The 21,460-nt window shown below is 41.3% G+C and overlaps 1 protein-coding gene across 2 annotated transcripts in view; it reads left to right on the forward strand.

Annotated features, from left to right (window-relative positions):
• The window catches only part of LOC138304579 (organic cation/carnitine transporter 2-like), a 405,840-nt gene that overhangs the window by 97,709 nt on the left and 286,671 nt on the right, over positions 1-21,460 (forward strand). For both annotated transcript variants that reach the window (XM_069244749.1, XM_069244750.1), the window contains exon 3: positions 4,880-5,034. In XM_069244749.1, coding sequence (XP_069100850.1) covers positions 4,880-5,034 — 155 coding nt within the window. The remainder of the gene's footprint in view (positions 1-4,879; positions 5,035-21,460) is intronic.

The following is a 21,460-nucleotide window of genomic DNA, read 5'->3' on the forward strand; positions in this document are numbered from 1 at the left end:
TCCAGTGCCACTTGAGTTGTGGCTTTATATAGTTGTAAATGAAGATTGTGGAACATGTTTTGAAAGAGGCAGTGGAAGAACCAGCCTTCACAGTTAGAAAAGTCAGTGCCACTTTTAATGACTAAATGGCTCATAGATGTAGTTAGGGACTCACCCTGTGTGTTTTTATGTGGTATCGTTTGGTTTTGTCACAGTTCCTGGTTTGTAAGCTAGTGGTCATTCCAGCCAGTGACCTGTATCCCATTGGGAAGAACTTTACATTCTCCATTAGTGCAAGATGTTTAGGACCTACTTCGAGAATCTAAGAGCAGTATCTTCTCCTCAACTTCTAATTTATTTTAGCCTGCCTAAGCATTCTGGACTCATTGACATTTTAGGCTATCATATCAAAACCGTTCCTTTAAAAAATAAAATGTATTTATTTGGAACAAATAAAAATCCCTTGTATTTGTAGCAAACACTCCATGAAATATTCCTGACCTTTTGAGAGTACCAGCAGCTCCTCCCCTGATCAAGTTATAGGATCATGTCTCTGCACTTGTCAGGGACTTGTAAATTTGCTATCTTGAACTGTTGTGTGCTGGAGATAATAATAAGTGGCCTTGTTATTACTCTGGTGTCCTTTACCATGCATCATTGACACAAGTTCACACAATTGAACTATTCAATGTCATTTATTTTGCCTTGAAGAACTAGGAGGCATAAATGATAACCACAGTATCTCAATCGATGAGGCTGTTGTACTTGTTAGTTTGTCACATAAGAACATTTAGAATGTCTTCACAATTTCAACTCACATTCTGAACTTTGAAAGATTGAGTGTCATTACCTTGGCTTGAAACCTGATGGTGTTGCTATCAGGGCATTAGCTTTATTCAGTAAATCAGTAAGATAGCTCATTCCAAATCTGTTTCAGGGAGAGTATTAGAAGTAACTTTTGCTTCCTAGATTACAGTTTAAGGTGATTTTCACTGATAGGAATGGAGACCTATGTTGTTCCCCCAGGTTTTATTTATGGTGACACGGGTTTCAACACATTTTTTTTATTATTGGCAAATGGACAGGTATGAAGTAAATCAGAAAGATCTGATCTTTATACCACCTAGCCTGAACAGACAGATGCTAAAGAGTGCCAACCCCATTGCGTATCTTCTCTTGGATCAGATTTTCCATTACGTGCACTGGCTTATACTTTGCAGTATTTTGGCTATCCATGCATGATACTGATTGTCAAGTGGAACATATATGTTAGCCTTAGTAATTCTCAAGGAACCTGGCACAATGTTGTCAGAGACGGTGCAGATGTCGTCTTTACTAATCAAGAGGAGTGGGTACATGTGTCCTCCTTTCACATTGAGTCTCGTAGACCTTTTTCTTACTGTCACCCATTGTATGGCTCTGCTTAAAACCACAATCATCTGTGAGTACCCACTGCAGAAACACCTGTTTAATGGCCATTCATTTTGAGCATCAGTAATTGAGCGGGACCCCCCATTTTACTGTGCAGGTGCTTCTGGGGCAAGGTTTATGTACGAGCCTTGGGTCATTGTGAAGCGCCAAGCTTTTTACACTTTTGAATATTTTGTTTTTCTTATTGAGACTCTGTTGTTTTTCATGCATTCTTCAGTGCATCTCATACAAGATATCATTCAACTCTTTTCTTTTATTGAAGATCTACTTCTAGAGCTCTAAAGAGGCACTTCTGATTGTGTACGTTGTGTCTCTGTAGTATTAAAACATAGTTGTTCCCCATGGTTTTTAGTCACTTATAACGGAGGTGGTAGAACATTCAAACTTCCAAGGTCACTATCACGAACTAGATAATGTGTACTCTTTTTTTCTGCTGTGATGTTTATTTGTATTCCCCGTCCCTTTGCATTGATGCTCATTGCACTAGCGCCAAGGCCTCATCTAGTTTCCCAGTCAGAGGTTTCAAATGTTGAAGATTCTAGATGCTTTCTGGCTGTGTATTGATGGTTCGGAAACACGCCCAATGGATTTTTTTGTCATCATCACACTAAGAAATTGAACATCACGAACACCTCAAAGTCCGGAATGATCCATGTGTTCAGACCTCCTCTACACAAACACGCTCCTCAGTCATTAACCTTTTCATAGCACATAGTGCCTCCACCTTTTTCCCATCTCAGCCTATATCTCTCTTTATTATCCTGCACAGGATCATATAATTCGAGCAGTGTTGGATGCAAAGTTAATTCACTTAACTTGAAAGAACATTACTCCATGAATTCTATTCCATGGCAATTACGTAACTTAGCCAAGCACTATGTTGAATTGTTCTGAAGTTGTGCCCAGCCTAGTCTGGCTCTGTCTCATTAGGTAAACTGTTTGTGCCTTCATTCTAGTTGAGATTTTTGGAAGCTTGAATGTAAGATTAAGAGAAAGTTTACCTTTTGGTATCTCTGTTACTCTTATTGCCTAATTCTTTCTCTTATTAGTGATAAGCACCCTTGGTCTCCAGCTTGACTATGGCTCATAATCAATATTCAAACAAACAACTCATGTGAATCGGTGAAGGTTCAAGCGACACTCACTGGAAGGGTACAGCCAGACACGAAGACAGATTATTTCATTCAATACAGGCAGCAATCGGCCTTTACAGGCAACCACAAGGTGATAGCAGTCCCTTCATTTGTTATATGGTTAGACAGTTCCAGAATCGTCATTCACCTAATGTCCCTTTTTTATTGCTTGTACTAATATAGTACCAGGTGAAATAGAGGTGGCACTAGTTTTGTTGCAGAATTTCTGTTGTTACTAGACTTGCATATGAAAACACTACAAAATGGACACACCAGTTTAGAAAAATAGCCAATATTTATCTAAATCAAACCAGACCAAAAACGACAAAAATCCAACATACACAAGCAAAGTTATGAATTTTCAAAGATTAAACTTCAATATAGCGCTTAGAAACAAAAATGCTGCAATTTTGTGATATCACAACGTTGTGACGGAGTCTTTCCCAACAATCCGACGTCAATGGCTTTGATCACGGAGTTGCACGGACCCCCAGGTACAGTACCTTGTGAAAATGAGGAATCAGGCCAGTGCAGCATTGATTCGGTGCCGAGGGGCAGAGGCATTGGTGTGAGGCATCAGGTCCTTGCTGCGGAGCCATGGAGATGAGGTGGTGTTGGTGCGAAGCGTTGGTTCCTTAAACTTCTGGTCGGATCAATGTCCAGCAGTCAAGGCACTCACAGGGTCGTGGTCATGTCACGAGGCTGCAGGTGCCACAGCAGAGTCGGTGTCAAGGGCGTAGGTGACATGGCACTTCGGGACTCACGGAATTGGGGCCTTCAGCGAGGCTGCTGCGGCATCAAGGCTGTGGGGTTGGTCTGGGTCGTCGCACTCCAGCAGAGACCATGGCTTCAGTTGCAGGCAGCTTTGTGGGATCCGGCAGGGGTGTCAGTCCGGGCATCGTCCGAAGTCAATGCACTTGGTTTTTCTTGGTTTTCCCCCATCTTCTCCTTTCAAGGGCCCAGGGTCTGGATTAGGCACCACTTGGCAGGGTAGGAGTCTCAGCAAGAGAGACCAGGTGCCGGCAGAGGAAGTCTTTGATGGTCATGAGGCTTCAGATCAGGGGACAAGCTCAGTCCAAGTCCTTGGAGAAGCTTCACAAGCACGATACACAGCAAAGTCCAGTCTTTGCCCTCTCTAAGGCAGAAGCAGCACCTGCAGGCCAACCCAGCAAAGCACTTACAGTAAACAGGTAGTACTCCTCCTCCAGCTTTTCAGCTCTTCTCCTTGGCAGAGGTTCCTCTTGATCCAGAAGTGTTCTAAAAGTCTGGGGTTTTGGGTCCACTACTTCAAAGGAAAGGCTCTGTTGTTCACAAGATTCTGTCTTGGCCTGGCGCCAGCCACACACCAGGGGGTTGGAAACTGCATTGTGGGAGTACAGGCACAGCTCTTTTAGGTGCAAGTGTCAGCTCCTCTCCCCACTCTAGCCCCGGAGACTCATCAGGATATGTGGCCTACACCCCAGCTCTCGTTGTGTCACTGTCAAGGAGGAATTCGCAACAGCCCAACTATCATTCTGACCCAGGCGTGGAATAACCAAGCAGGCAGAGGCACAGTATGGCTAAGCAAGAAAATGCTCACTTGCTAAAAGTGGCATTTTCAAACTGACAATCAAAAACCAACTTTACCAACAGATATTTTTTTTAAATTGTGAGTTCAGTGACCTAAAACTCCATATCGCTATCAGATTCAGATCCCAATTGGAAACTACACTTAAAAGATAATTAAAGGCAGTTCCCATGTAAACCTATGGGAGAGATAGGCTTTCTAACAGTGAAAAACGAATTTGGCAGTATTTCACTGTCAAGACTTGTAAAACACGCCAGTACATGCCCTACCTTTTAACATACACTGCACCCTGCCCAAGGGCTACCTAGGGCCTACCTTAGGGGGTGCCTTAAATGCCCAAAACCTGGCAAGTGGTTTACAAGAAAACGATAATAAACACCGTTTATTATTGCTTTCTTGTAAAGGTTTTGCAGCTGCTGCTGGCGGGGGGGATGCAATGGGGAGAGGGGGCTGACGCTAGTGGAGGAGCCGCCACTGATACAGAGTATTTTGGCTGAAATTCTAGATTCTGCACTGTTAGAACGAAGATCTGTAGCACAATTTGCAAGTTTGTGGCAAGCGGTTTATGAAGCATGACAGTTTTCACCAACAGTGTGGTAGTAGTGCAGTTTCTTCCAGGATAGAAGCAGGATTTCAGTCAACCAGACCTATCATGCCCTAACTTGAAACTATAATTTTGCATACATTTTGGCATTGTTCTGTATTGATAGGCTCTGACGTTTCTTATGTTGATAAATAAAATGGTGTTTTTCTCTTTCTTATGTCAAAGGTATGGCAGAAAGCTTGTGCTCTTTGTTACTATGGCAGTTCAAACTGGCTTCAGCTTCATCCAGGTCTTCTCAACAAGCTGGGAAATGTTTTCTGTGTTCTTCCTCATAGTGGGAATGGGACAGATATCCAACTACGTTGCAGCTTTCATACTTGGTATGGGCATTTTTTGATTAAACTACTTCACATTATGTTACAAGTTGAAATGCACAATTGATTTAAATGTTACATTTTACATTTCCATGTATTACTGTTTATAATCTGCTTTTTCCAGTGTAACCCATATTAATCTGGGAAATACATTTTCCTAAAAAGTGAAACTCTAAAAGGTGAACACCAAGGAATCTTGTAGTGGGTATGATTTTATGCAGCTTCGGCAAAAGATAATAGTTCTGTCATTACTATCCTGTATGGCCCCAGATAGGCAGAAGACCACTGACGCACCCAGTATAAAAGAGGTTTCAAACCTATTACACAATGTATTGAGTATAATCCCAAATCAAATCTGAGGTGAGTGAGTGGGGTACTAACTGGTAGACGAAACATAGAGTGCAGAAATTTGTTTTAAATCACAGTCAAATTGCGCAAATTGCAATGCCCCCAAAGTTCTGTACCATAAATTGCAGCTGTTACTGCGGCAGCCTTATATACCACCGGGAGAGAGGCCCTCCAACTAAGTTCGTTATCCTTCTTTCGATAACCATTGCCCGCTGTTGTAGAACCACAGAACTTTTCTCTATTTGTGGAGTCCAGGCAAGATTATCTGACATTCTAATTCCCAAGTAGTGAAATTGGCTAACCTGCTCAATCGGGACACCCCCATGACCATTTTCCCCTAAAGGAATTGTGTGTGTTTAGGGCCATAAGTTTTGATTTCTCAGAGTTGATTTCTAGCCCCCTTTCTTCACAAAATGCTGCAAAGGAATCCAGTTCATTTTGCAGCCCCATCTGGGTTCTTGATATAAGCAATGTGTCATCAGCAAACATAAGGATAGGTACTGACATTCCCTATATTTTAGGAGCATCATGATTACACTTAATCGACTGGTCCACTGCCCCATTAATATAAAGACCGAACAAAGTAGGGGCTAGTACGCATCCCTGTCTCACCCCACTTACGATTGGAATTGGTTAGTAAGGTTGCCTCCCGTCATCCACCTCACCCTAGCATAAGTACCCTCATGCAAATATCGTATTAGCCCCAGGAGGTCACTATCCATCCCGCAGGCATTTAGGGCTACCCAGAGGGGCTCACGTGAGACCAGATCAAAAGCCGCCCTCAGATCGACAAAGGCAACATACAAATGGTCGCGTTTTAAAATTAAGTATTTCCAGCAAAGAAATTTGAATCTAAAGACTTGATCCAGAGTGCTGACCCCTTTTTGGAACCCAGCCTGCCGATCAGTAAGAATATGATGCTTGTCAATCCATGAATGCAACCTTGCCAGTATCTGTTTACAAAACATCTTTTGGGTGACATCAGTTAGACTTATTGGTGGTCTGTAATTTCCAGTGAGATCACGGTCTCCCTTTTTATGAATTGGTACAATTGCTGCTCCATTGCAGTTTCGGCAGTCTACAGGGCTTTGAAAACCACCTAGGTTTACTTACGGTAGCCAACCCTCTGCGTCACGGTACTGTGAACCGAAATCTCACATCGTCCATCAGATCACAATGCAATTGGACAAAATTGAGCTCTAGGGGATATGCAGACACCAAGGGAGAAAGACTCTCTATAACCCTAAGATAGATTGTCAACTGGACCTTTGCATCGTTTGCTACCTTCTCCCACCTTAAAGTCCTCCTATTATTTGCTGCTCTGACGTTCGTTATTGTCCTCTACCCATGTGGACATGTCACAATCTTTGAAGGAGGACGCTACGAAGGTCACACAAAGAGCCTAATGGTCGCTATCAGCTCTGGGAGTCACTACCATAGCCACCAAAGCTGACCAGAGCCGTTGGCCTGGAAAAATATAGTCAAGGTGACTCAATAGCCTCCCCTTCTGAGTGTGGGCTGAGCCGGAGCATCTGATCTTGTATTTCTGTTAACCTGTTTTAACCCCATACTAATTATCAGATTCTCAAGGTGAGCTGTTGCCCCCGTGGCTCTGTATGTATCTTCCTGGACTGGCCTTGATCTGCCTAAGGATCTATCATAGGGATAAAAAGTTGACAAGTAATCTACATTAGTTCTCAGCCTAGTATTATAGTCCCCAGCAACTATAACTTGCACGTTCCTAGGAAGTTTGGCAAGTATATCTGCAAGTTGTCTCACTATCACAATTTGGTCTTTAGATGGGGCAGGTTTGATGTAACCGTTTATGATGGCTATATGTTTCATTCCCTATTGGGTCGCAATCCTAAGGTCTACTATTAATATATCCCTATTTTTATAGGGAATTACTTTTACTCTTGGAAATAGGTCCTATTTGAGCCAGACCACAAGGCCTCCTGCAGCCCATCCTGAAGGTGAAGGGACCGCCCGTTTTTGAAAAGTTAGGTATCCCACTCTATATAGTGCCTCAGGGGCCCAAGTCTCCTGCATCATAATAATATGATGCTGATCTATAAAGTTACACCATTCTGGGTCACCTAGCTTAGTTCTCAGGCCCGCCACATTCCGCGAGAGGAGCCTAACTAAATCTTCATCTCACCTTCCAGGTCCCCTTTTCTCGCACAGTTTAATTCCTTTTGATCTCTCCTCCACATCCCTGGATCCCTCTATAGGTGCCCCACAATCACATTCACACCCCTCCTCTTTATAAACTGGCGGCCATGCCAGTTTAGTATTTACCAACTCGTTGATGCTTACAGCGGGTAATTCCACCATAGTTGGTACAATCACCTCTTGTCAGTCAACATCTGATGTCTGCCTAATAGGTTCCGGGGTGACACGTTTTAAGGGATCCAAGGGAGGGTCTACAATGCGTGACACGTTTTTACAGTTAGTATGGGTCTGAGGGGGTAGTGATGCAACCCTTATTTGTGATATTGTATGTGGTCTGAACCTTTGCTTAAGCGTCAAGTGGCCATCCACAAGCTCTTGGTTTGCTAATTTCAGCCCAATAGAATCCTGACCCGAGCCTACACCTTTAATTCTCATAGCATACCTTATATCCTCTCTCATCACTAATCTACAACACCTTGTCTGCCTAATCCAGTGAATAATTTTATTTTTAAGTGTCTTGGGTTTCCCTTTTGCCTGCAGACAATTCAGGGACGTTTAATAGGTACAAGTCATACTGCATTCCTACTTTATTTTTCCAAGAGGATCTTTCTAGAGTTCCTTCCTTCATACGTGCCATACACCTTCCATTATCCCCTAGAGCCTGTTCTTTCCCTCCTACTTGATTGAAGCTACAACTGTGTGGCGTGGATGGTGCTCGAGATCCCACAAGAGGCATTTGTGTTCGAGGTCTAGAATTAAGTACATTAATTTGCATCTTCCCACAGTATGTGCTATCATACTTACTAATGGAGCAAATGGGAGATATGGGTATCTGGGTGGAATCTATCAATGGAGGAGAGATTTCAAGCTTTGCTACCATGGTCGTCAAGCAATCCAATTTCTCTTCCAACCTTTTACCTATTGAGCTTATATAGGCTCCCAAATTCTCAAATTCAACTCTCAGCTGCGCTAAGTGCTTCCCCGTAGGGGTTTCTTCCTTACTACCATCATCATTGTCAACCCCATGAGGGTTTGTTCTATCCTCAAAAATGCATCCAAGATCTTTAATGGGGTGCATAACGGTTAGAACATTCAATAGCTGGCTCAACTAAGGGAATATTATCCTGCAGGGAATGAGAGCAATTCATTAAGGGGGTTACAACAGGTCCCTCCTCCGTATAACTTCTAGAATAAATTCCCCGGCTAGTTTTTGGGGCCTTGTGCTGTTGGGCAACTTTTTTAAAATAGGTTTTAATACCTTTACCAGGAGCCTCTGCCCCTCCCCATCAATAACTTTTACTTTTCGGGGCAAGTAAACTGGGAAGCGTTTTCTTTGCCCCTCCTAGCCCCGAACCTTTGTCCGAATCTTTCCTCTTGCCCATTCTTACACAACCTTAAGCAAAATTACTGAATTTAAGAGAAAATGGAAGAAAATAGTACAAGACAGAAAACCATATGGAGGAATCAAGGGGGGGGGGGGGGTGGCCCAGCCTCTTCCGGCCACTGACGGGCCAAGGACTGGCCTGCCCTTGGCCCAGGCTTTGCCCTGGCGCTCCCGCGCAGCGGGAGGAACAGTCTTCTATTAAGCTCCTCTGGGCGCATTGAAGGTGTCTGGGCCGCTTCCTGCCGCAAGATGAGCAGGGAAATGCAGTTTTCAGGCCCCGGTCCCTTGGACGAACATCCCGCGCAGCGGGAGAAAGAGTCTGCTATTAAGCACCTCCTGGTGCAATTAAGGTGTCAGGGGCGGCTTCCTGACGCAAGGTGAGCAGGGAAGTGCAGTTTTTAAGGCCCCGGTCCCTTGAACGAACTTCCCACACAGTGGGAGGAAGAGTCTGCTATTAAACACCTCCGGGTGCAATGAAGGTGTCAGGGGCGGCTTCCTGCCCAGAATCAATCTGAGGATACTAGTTTAATTTTTAGCCTTCAATTTCAAATTCCTTGACATTTACAGTACGTTATAAAATGTTCAGTTGTACATTTAGCTACTTTATTAATCTGTTACTACGAGTTAATTTTTTTAAGCAGTCACAGACCCCTGGGTGTCGGCCCCTGGGGAGGCTTCACAGACTCCCAGGGGTCCACGGACCAAAGGTTGGGAACCACCGAAGTATATAATGTACTAATAATACATGTGAGTAGTTCCTTAAACTCTGTTTCTACAAAGGGTGAATATTTTATTAAGCACCCATGAATTCTAAAGAACCTATGTGTATTTATTTAAAAATCAGCATGCCCACTGGGTAGAAAGATAACCTGTTCCTACGGCCTGTATCATAGTTAGGCTCGATCGCTGTAGAGATTTATGACATATGTCACATATGACAGTGTTATAAAAAAAAACAAAAAAGAATCAATTAAAACAATTATTTCTTCACAATACTTAAGGTTCTACTTCAAGTGCATACACATGCACAAATCACCCATGTGGAGACTACTTTTGGTGATTCAAGCTTGAATTAGTATCTATATTTGTATACAAACACAATTTAATTGATTTGAATTTATATATCATTACTTATCGAAAAGCGCTGATTTGTTCCAGCTTATGAAATCCAAATCAAAGACGTTCCTCAGATATGTTAGTTGCATATCTTGTGTCCTGTGTTAAGGAACCTAGTAGTTAATGACAAAATAAATCTTTAAAAGACTAGTTGAAATTGCATTGTCTGTAGCATTTCTGGTGCAAAACTAGCTACGATATTTAGAATCATTGGATCCACATAATTAGTAAATGCCTCTAGAACAAATAGAAATTATTACAATTATTGATAGGGCATATGTTAATAATCTGCAGTTTTTTTTTTTTTTTAGCCTTTAACAGTGCAGTATTTGAGTTATACAAATTGTTTAATATTTTTTAATTTAATCTCCGATGTAGTTCTCCTTCATCACAGCAGATGCTCTACTTTTAGTAAATTTAGTAAATTGGATATAAATCCTGTATGCACTTCAAAACGCTGTTGCCTTCAATACACTCACTGGGAAAAATTACTATAGCAACTATTTCTACCAAAAAATAACAAAACAGGCAAAGTGTTTAATCCAGAATAAATGTCAAGGAAGATTGCTCAGATCAAGAAACATCACTATTTAGTTTTAAGGTAGAATGGTAATTTGATAACATCTGCCAAGTAAAGTAATGTTCTGCCTTCCTCACTCAAACATGTACTTTTTTCCTAAACCTGGCCAGTTGCTCAAAGAAATTTGTGTCTTCTGACATCTTTGACCATGTTGGCTTCAAGCTAACATACGGTAGGTGGTTCACACGACAACCCATTGCCCTCCCAGTGTGATACCACCTCACATGTTGGTGAGTGAAACAAAGTGAACTGTGGTAGCTCTCAGGGGATAAGGAAGATTGTGAGAAGGGACACAAAACAAGCATTGAAGTACTCAGATTCTTGTCTGGACGCACCACAATTGCTTTCATCTGTGGGTCCTGGCTCATCCCCAAGAAATGAACAATATATATATATCATGCAAAATTGTAGTTGGCAGAAATGTTTTATTCATATGTATCTCTCTAGGACTGCTCTACTGTAATAGGTGTAGTATTTTTTCTATTTGTGGGTAAACTAAAGAAATTACAGTTGCAACGGATATTAATCTGTGAGCATATGTCTGCTTGGGAAGATGACAACACTCGGAATAACGTTTTTTTAATGAAAATTACCAGCTTTAACTTGAGTCTTGAACTGCTGTGTAACAGAAAGGTCTGTATCAAACAAAAAGCAAAGTGAGAACTTCATAAACGGGGTTGTGGAAATATCGACCTTATTGCGTAAGTAGATGTGTTGTCATATTGCCTTACAGTGCACAACAAGAAAGTGTCAGATTGTAAAAATTGCTTTGTTGCTACGGGACAGGTTGCACCTGAACAGCAAAATGTAACTCTACAAATCCTTGTACAGGAGCCCTTCTTAGGAGTCTTCAAGCCGAACACTCTGTGAAAGCTTGTCCCTGAACCAATGCTTTTTTCATATCTAGCTAAATCTAGGTTGAATTGGTGGTATGTTGAAAACCCACAGGTTGGGTTTTGTGATCTTTGTAAAAAAAAAAAAAAAAAAAAATCCCTGTCAAAATAACAAAGATTAAAAATGTGAAGTGCAAATATCAAGTCTATATTGTTTTTCTTTATTTTTCAAAGTATTTTTTGTGCTTTGAATGGGATTGAATGAACCTCTTCTCCCATCCTTCTCCCAATTCAGTGTGGATATTCCTCTGACACCATATTTGTTCTGGACCTTTGCACCCACACGTCCATCGTCTATGCATGTGTCTGCTGAAGTACCAGTGGATTTATCCTGATCTGTTTTCTCTAAAGCCTTTTCAATCGCTGTAGATCTTCTCTCTTTGTCCTGCAGTCCACATACTTCACTTTTGCTCTCAAGGCGCCAGACACACACTTCCTAACCCATGCTTTTCCTCTATTCAGCCTCCTTCACCTATAGCCCTATTAAATGGAATACTGGTGGATGAACAACACCCCCCACTTGCTGATGGTCCAGTGGTCCAGAATGCATCAGTAGTCTTGGTGGTCGCTGTTGTAACTGTTATTTTATATGTAACAAAGTTGTAATCGATTTCAGCTTCCTTTTTACACTTTTAGATGAGTTTTCTAATTTTTAGGTTTCGCAAGCACAGCACTTGTGCTGTGCTTTTGAAATCTACTGTATTTAAAATAAATCTTAAAAGGGGCATTTATCCTGCCCCCTTGGTTTCCTTGCTTTCATTGGTTCCTGTGATTGCCACTTACATTCCATCAGTTTCTATTGGCTGTCACACTATTTTCCTCTATTTACTAATATTTGTTCCTTGTGTATTTCCTCTTATCAGTTCCCCGTCGACCATGTACTGTTTCCATCCACTTTGGTTTCGGAACTTGGAAGCCCTAGAAGGTTACACAAAACTGACTTCTTTCCAGTTCCTTCTAGGAAAAAAACAAAATAGCGTTCTTTGCTTTTTGGGTATTTTGCATTTCAGAGCACGGGGTTTCTAGCCTTTGTAAAATGGCCCGTGCTTGTGTGTCTGCCCTTTCCACAAAAAAAAGTCCAGGTGAGCTTTAAATGTCAAGCATTTTGCCTTCTGTCTTCTACACCTCCCCTCTCTGCCCTGCCCTCGTTGGCCAGCGTGACTCAGTGGTGCCCTAAATAATCCTCACACAGCTTCTGATTGATGATAGACGTTTTTACTTTGGTGACAAAATCTTTATTGCTTATTATCCAGTATATGCACAGCGATCATTCAGGGGAAGGACAGGGGCCTACCCCTCCATATTGCAGCAGGGACAGTGGCTTCACGACCCAGTGGCTTAAGGAACCCTCTGCCTAAAAATTGCTTGCGGGAGACGCATTGTCTCAGAGGAGAGGCTGTGCGGAGCCCCTGCCCTCAGTGTGCTCCGCAGAAGATGCCCTCTGCGCCCCTTTGGAGCAGAAGTGCGATGGCTGACAAAAAAAAAAAAAAACACTGCCACGTCACTTTCTAAAGCCTAGGTATCTGCACTCTACTCAGTCAGTTAACAAGTTTTGGCAAAGCCAATAGGTTTCACCTCTTTGCCAATGCTTTTTTCCTTGTTTTGATCTCCTCAACTCGCACGAGAATCTCGTAGGGTTGCCTACAGATTCCTTCAGCAGACCACTTGGCAGGGATGCAAATGCCGTAGTAGCTGCTGCAAATCCCTGCTTATAAAGGCAGCACCATCTCTGCCTGTGCGAGAGGCGGTTGATATGGAAGTGCGTGCTCCGGCAGAAGGGTGCGATATACATGTTTTTGTTCAGGCAGCAGCCACTTTGCCATCTCTTGTAAACAGTTTCAACGTTTGGAGACTAACTGGCAGAGGTGATCGTCTCAACAGACCCGCCTCTTGCATGCACCTGAACACTTCATTGAGCAATCTGTCAACATGTCAGCAACACATGTTTTGTAAAAAGCTTCAAGGGAGAGTAATTAGGAGAGACACTTGGTGGGGTGATTTCTTTCCCTTCATGCAAAATGAAAGAAGAATTTGACAAAGGACACAATTGTTTGAGCTTCGTTTATTTAATCCTCCTCCGAGCACACCACAGTTAAATATCTGTTATAGGGGGAAGAAAATGGCTTCTCTATTTTTAAATGATGCTTTGAAATTACACACAGACAAATGTGACTGCGTGTTATTATTTGCATCTTCAAATAATTTAAAAAACATTTTCTTCTTTAATGCTTTTACTCGTTAAGTAAATTGCAAATGCTCCTGCATGTTCAGCTATCTTAATTTTAAGTAACATTGACCCTGTCTTGCACCCCACGGCCCCTTGCCTATATCACGTTAAGTACCCCACCCCACATTCCAGTGTGTGGTTCGGCAACCCCTGTAGGTGTTTTGTTCATTACTCCCAGTGTGTCGGGCTCTAGGGAAGGATCCTTGTGTCTCGGAAGATACTGAACGTCTGAACATGTGCTTGGTTTTGTTCTCAGTGAGTAGGTGATGCAAACAGGCGAATTGTGAAGATACTTACTATAGGTTTATGAGCTGACATCTGTGGGATAAAGGTTCACATCCCAATGGGGCTGCCTTAGTCTTGTATCCTTCTAGGGTTGATAACATTCTCACCATTCAATTATTTTTTGAGCTGCAAGGCAACATAACTGAGCCAGCAAGCACTATGTAGACCAGGTATCAAATTGCTTTTAAAATGTGTAAAATGCCTGTAAAGTGAAGCTTAGTGAACAACATCATTTTTAAAGCCTTTCCCTTGCATTCAGTAAACAAATATAAGTCATGGCTGTGTTGTTCAAATCCTTGGTGCATGGATTTGCTCTTAAATTGTATAAATTGGCGTTATAAATGCTTTGCGTAAAAGGATTCTTGGAAATATTCAGTTATTTGTTTTGCATGATTTATTTTAAAAATAATTTGAGGGGGCTCCTGTCTTTGTAGCATATATTTGTTCAAAATATATTTTGACATTGAGTGGGAAGATCCTCTGGAATTGTACTGGCCACTCCAGTACTGCTATTTTACTCCACGTCACACTTTCACATCCAGATACACTCACACATCTTAAACACTTCGACACACAGACCCACATACATCTGTCTTTCACAAATACATGTCAAGCTGTCACACCATCCCACAATATATGCAATAACGGCGTCATCCATCATAAAGCAACCTTGCCACCTTGCAACCTTACACACTCACCATTACATACACATCAAACAGACAACTACACAAACATGGGAGCAGATGTATTGTTGACTTTCTCAATAAACAAGTCATAACACTTTTATGCAGTTTCACAACTTCTCACCAAGCTAAAACTTGCAATAACAAAAAATACTGTTAATCTCATAGGCGAAACCCAATGCATTTACAAATGCTTGTTTACATTTGTTTTTGTCTACAGGGTGATTTTAATGCATACCGTTTTTTGCCTTGATTTGTGAAAGATATTTCATCACATCAACAAATGCAGTCCTTGTGCCTTTCATGCTAACATTCTGCATCTAATGGTTTGTGTATCCACTATATTAGCTTCTTGTTAATGGTTGTAACTGGAAACTGGAGGTAAGAGAGAATCTAAAAAGTAAAATAATTGATACGCTTTGTTTTGCAGTGGAAAGGCAATAGAGACCTTTAGGTAGGCTTGTAGTTTGTCAGAAATACAATAAAAAAATTAAACATAGATACTACCATGGTCTAAAAACAGCTCTTTCACAAAAACAACCTGACATAAATGAAGAGTTAGAAGGAGGACTAATCACAAAAGTATTACCAGACTTCCCTGAAGATAACCAAACTGTTTTCCTGTAAGTATAACATGCTTACATTTCTGTTAATGGTTAGCATACTTCTGCATGTCACACCCTATTCCTTTAAAATAATTGGCTGCCCTTTTCAGCAGGAGAGTTAAGTAGGCAATTGTCCCACAACATCTGGAAATCTATTGGAAGCCAGAGCGCATCCTATTGAAACTTTAAAAGTTGACCATAATAGACCTGAATTCTAGGACACTATCCTTTCAGCCATTTCTGATGGCCAACCCGTTGTTACTAATTTTGTGGCTTATTTTCGTTATTATGCTCAATGTTTTACTTAACCCCTTTGCTGCCAGGCCTTTTCCTCCTCAGATGACAAGCCTTTTTTTGGCTATTGCGGGCAGTTCGCACTTAGGTCCTCATAACTTTTTGTCCACATAAAGCTACCCATGCCAAATTTGCATCCTTTTTTCCAACATCCTAGGGATCCTAGAGTTACCCAGAGTTTGTGGGTTCCCCTGAAGGAGGCCAAGGAATCAGCCAAAATACAGCAAAAATGTCGTTTTTTTCAAAGAAATTTTCCCTGAAAATGGCATCAACAAAGGGTTTGCAGTGCTAAAATCACCATCTTCCCAGCTTTCAAGAACAGGCAGACTTGAATCAGAAAACCACATTTTGCAACACAATGTTGCCATTTTACCGGGACATACCCCATTTTTACTATTTTTTTGTGCTTTCAGCTTCCTTCCAGTTAGTGACAGAAATGGGTGTGAAACCAATGCTGGATCCCGTATAGCTAAACATTTCTGAAAAGTAGACAGAATTCTGAATTAAGCAAGGGGCATTTGTGTAGATCCTACAAGTTTTTCCTACAGAAAATGACAGCGGAAATACAAAAATATTTAAATTGAGACGCAAAAAAAGAGCCATTTCTCTCCACGTTGTACTCTGTAACCTTTTCCTGCCATGTCAGATTTTCAAAAGCAATGTACCATTACATTTGCTGGACTCTTTTGGTTGCGTGGATATATAGGGCTTGTAGGTTCATCAAGAACCCTAGGTCTCCAGAGCCAATAATTGAGGTGCACCTTGCAATGGGTTTTCATTGTATACCGGGTATACAGCAATTTATTTGGTAAATTATAAAGAGTCGAAAATAGGTATCAAGAAAACCTTTGTATTTCCAAAATGGGCACTAGATAAGGTGTTGAGAAGCAGTGGTTATTTGCACATATCTGAATTCCAGGGTCCCCATGCTAGCATGTGAATTACAGGGCATTTCTCAAACAGACGTCTTTTTTACACACAGTCTTACGTTTGTAAGGAAAAGATGTAGAGAAAGACAAGGGGCAATAACACTTGTTCTTCTATTCTGTGTTCTCCCAGGTCCACCGATAGAAATGGTACTTCACTTGTGTGGATAGGCTTAATGCCCGCATCCGGAAATGCAACATAGACGCAACACATTTTCACAAAGAAAACTGACTTGTTTTTTGGAAAGTGCCTCGCTGTGGATGTTGGCCTCTAGCTCAGCAGGCACCTATGGAAACCTACCAAACCTGTGTATTTCTGAAAACTAGACACCTAGGGGAATTCAGAATGGGGTGACTTGTGAGTCTCTCACCAGGTTCTATTACCCAGAATCCTTAGCAAACCTTAAAATTTGACACAAAAAACTTTTTCCTCACATTTCGGTGATTGAAAGTTCTGGAATCTAAGAGGAGCAACAAATTTCCTTCTACTCAGCGTTCTCTCAGGTCTCCCGATAAAAATAGTACCTCACTTGTGTCGGTAGGCCTAGTGCCCGCAACAGGAAATGCCCCAAAACACAACGTGGACACATCACTTTTTCCTAAAGCAAACTGACCTGTTTTTTGCAAAGTGCCTAACTGGGGATTTTGGCCTCTAGCGCAACCGGCACCTAGGAAAACCTACCAAACCTGTGTATTTTTTAAAACTAAACGCCTAGGGGAATTTCAGAATGAGATGACTTGTGGGTCCCTCACCAAGGTCTATTGCCCAGACTGCTTTGCAAACCTCAAAACTTGACAAAAAAAACACTTTTTCCTCACATTTCCGTGATGGAAAGTTCTGGAGTCTAAGAGGAAACAAAAATTTCTTTCCACCCAGCGTTCCCACAAGCCTCCTGATAAAAATGGTACCTCACTTGTGTGGGTAGGCCTAGTGCCCACAACAGGAAATGCCCCAAAACACAACATGGACACATCAAAATGATCTTTTACAAAACTATATGTTTTTGCAAAGGGGGGCGGGGAGACCTGCTTTTTTGGTCCCACGTGTGGCGGTCATCTAGGGAAACCTACCAAACCCAGACATTTTTTAAAACTAGACAGCCTGAGGAGTCCAGGGAGGTGTGGCTTGCGTGGATCCCCAAAGATTTTCTTACCCAGACTCCTCTGCAAACCTCAAATATAGCTGAACAAATCACATTTTCCACACTTTTCTTTGTAGGATCACTGTGCCGGTACAAATTTCCTACCACCCAATGTTCCCCTCGGTCTGCCGATTAAGAATGATACCTCACTTGTGGACATATTGAAAATTATTGTATTAAGAGTGAGAACTGGAACACTAAAGTGATCTTTAAGAAACTATTATGAATGACGCGCAAGGTCTAATAGAAGTTCCTCGTCAGTGTGAAATTCTTGCTAAAGCTAATATTCATAAATTTGAGAAAACAAAACGACCATCCAGATAGGGGTTGTTGCCACTTGGGTAAGATATTACCACATCTCTCCATCTCATAACATTCAAATGTAAAAAATATTTTCTTAGTAAATGCCATCTTGGTGCTGTCGAGACATGGCAGATGTACTGGATATGTAGAAGAGTCAACTAGCCAGAAGAGCAAATGCGGCATTTCATGTTTTCCTCACCACGTAGTCAGCCATAGTGGAATCTCCACACAGGAATCAGAGAACTTATTTACTTAGGTTGAACTTTCACTCAAAGCATAGTGGAAGATCAATATATTTTTATGATATGCTGTTATTGTATATATTGTGGTTGAGCCACATATGCTTTCTCCTTTCTAGCTCAACTTGATCTTCATATTAAGAGATAAGTTCTACTTGTTCCATGATTAGAGTTTTAATTTATAGAGGTATTAGCAAATTCATCCTTCTTCATTAAACTGTATGTTAGCAAGTGATGAAGGTCAGAATACTCCCCAGGAATTCAGACTACTTTCGGAAATCTTGATGACTTTCAAACACAGTAAACGTTTCAGTGTGCCTTCTAGGACTAATCTAAGCATGGCACAGTATGAGACATAAGCAGCCTCAAGGATATGAGATTATACAAGTTAATGTCCAAGTTGAGTTTGGCTCATGCTAGCTGGTATAAGAAAATAATCTTGGATGTTTGGCATTTTATTATGTCCATCCGTTTTGAAAGATTCCCATGAAAGGTCACCAGTCCAAAACTTAATGTAGGCATTAATTTACTTGAGGTAAATAGCACAATGGGGTTAAAATGATGGCCCTGATAACTTGTTACTTGGATGCATTGAGGACTAGGTTTGTCGAGTGCATAGCTGCTTTTTTGTAATTTAGGGCCTCCTTGTTCCTCAACCAGAGGCCCTAATAATTATAGCCCTAGATACATTCAATTTTAGTATTGTCTAGGTGACAATTACCCTTTTTGTTGAATTTTTGGCAAAAACTACTAATTTAGTTTTTTCTTTGTTGATCATAAGGTTGTTGTTTTTGCAGTATTTGCCTACCTTATTCAGAACTCTTTGTAGCCCAGCAGCTTTCAAGTCCAAAATTGCAGTATCATCTGCATATTGCAGTATGTTTGGATGGTCATCAAGTTCGGATGGTAATGTGTTGGCATTTCAGTGTCACCCTTGTATTTCTTTCTTGCATTGGAGACTCTCATTGACGGTCTTTTGTGATGCCATAGAGGAGGGCGGTCGAAGTAAATAAGATGTGTAATGAGGCTACAAATTCAGGCAATTCAGTGGCCAAGGATAAAGAGAGTGCACCAGTATTTGAACTTACTTCAAGCTTCAGAGCTCTTTGCCATTATAAGAGGGAGTCTTTTTTTTTTTTGTTGTAAGGATCATTTTTACACTCTTCAGGCTCTCAGTTTTTTTTCATGGTGGTTATGGTTGCAGTTTAGGACTATACATCATGGGAAATGATCACTGCCAATTGTTGGTAAATTCGACAATTGCATTGAAGTTTTCTACTGTTTGAAGTGTGTAGTCTAACGCACCACAACTCTGAAGGAGAGGTGTTTGTGTAGCGAGGGACTTGTTTAGCTGAAGTTTATCAGTTCTATCAATACTTTGTCCCTTTGCTGAATCCAGTTGAAGGTACAGGTATGGGATGTTCAAATAAACATTGTCTTGAAATAACCATTCTTGTTCTCTGCTGAAGAAAGGCTAATCCATGAGTATTAGCAGACCTTTTTGCCTTGATTTTACTGTGCTCACTATTTTTGGTAGAATAGGCACTATTTCCTTTTTAGTTGCAAAGCAGAATTTATGTATATATGGAATATTATCAAAAATCAACCCTGTTGACTGCGTTTTGAAGGAAATTCAGGCTTTACTGCCCGTTACTGGTTGGCTTCAAGGTACAGCTTTGCCATGATACATCCCATGCTGTTTTGAACATAAATGGAATGAACTGCTGAGGCATGGCCAGAATTCTATCTTTTTCTTGCAGGATTTATATGTTCAGTGAGCTCTACCAGAGGAATGGGTCAATGGCCCACATCTCTTGCATGCAGATGGTATCATGGGAGAAGATGGGATAGCAGTTTGGGGTCTGTCCGTGCTTTCAGGTCTCCACTGATGTTTCAGGAACAGATAGATGTCGATTGCGGGTATGGGTGGTATGTTTATCTTAGCGAATTCTGAGCCTAGACGTTCTTGGGAGTAATGCGTTAATGCCAATGGTTTTCATAATGTAGAACAGTGAATAGTGTTTATAGATTAACTGTCGTGGACCCATGTTTAACAAAACCCAGTTGAACGGGACGACCATACTTTACATCAGAAGGGACGTATGGTTTGTAATCACTTTTGTCAGAATTTTATTGTCAAAGTTAAGTAGTGGGTAGTATGACGCACATTTAGGATCCATGCCAGGCTTTAGGAGTACCATGATTATTGCTTGTGCTATGAGGGGGGGCAATTTGCCATCTTTCAGGGCTTTTGTATAGAAATCCAGCAGGGCTGGGGCCAGTATATCTAGCTATATATATATATATATATATATATATATATACACATCTTGTAAAACTCAGCAGACAGGCCATCCAACTCCATAATTGTGCCTACTTCCAGATTTTCAATGGTTGCTTTTATTTCTTCTAGAGATGTTCTTCTAAATCTTCTAGATAAATACCCTCCCTCAGTTTGCAATACTGAGCTACAGTGTCTATTCTGCCAAGCAGCCTGAGTCAGCATTTTGCCAGGTTGGGTACCATCACCATAATGTCTGGTCAGTGCATATGTCCCAAGAAACCCCTCCCTCTCAGCCCCTTCTCCTGGTATTTCTGCATCAAGCTGTTCATCTCACCAAGGTATCTACTATGGACCGTATCTGAGACATTTCTCTTTTGCTTCTGAATTTCATATTCTGTGTAGTCCAGTTTCACCCACATATCTTTTAAGATGATTCCATATTGCGCTGTAATTATGCTGCCTATGTCAACTTTAAAGAACTATCATAACTTAACACACTTACCTACCAAGCCTATATTGAGTTGTAAAAATCCTGTCATAGCAATGTGTAGTTAATTGCTGAAAACTAAATCTAAATGAAACTCTGTAGGGAATATCCATTTAGGGTGGTTCCGCTTGGAGCAAGTCACAAACCGCACTACCTTAATATGGGAGTGGTCTGATGGAGTATGAGGGAAGTATGCAGTCCCTGAGACCAAAGGTGCTGTTACGTGTGAGATAAGCCAATAGCCTATTTGTGAGAGTACATTATGTTAGGAAGAATTAAGTGATTATTCTTGCATATTTCTATGGTGTAATCTCCATATGTTTATCAGGCCTAATATGACCCTGATATCAGATAACATTTCCACAGACTGTGCATTGTGTGACCCATTTCCCTTAGATCATTCTAACTCTGGGTTTATCACTAAGTTAGAATTTCTGCCCCACACCGCTGTCTCTGTATCAATA

This window comes from Pleurodeles waltl, chromosome 7 (genome assembly GCF_031143425.1).
Source record: "Pleurodeles waltl isolate 20211129_DDA chromosome 7, aPleWal1.hap1.20221129, whole genome shotgun sequence".
In the NCBI taxonomy this organism is placed as follows: domain Eukaryota; kingdom Metazoa; phylum Chordata; class Amphibia; order Caudata; family Salamandridae; genus Pleurodeles; species Pleurodeles waltl.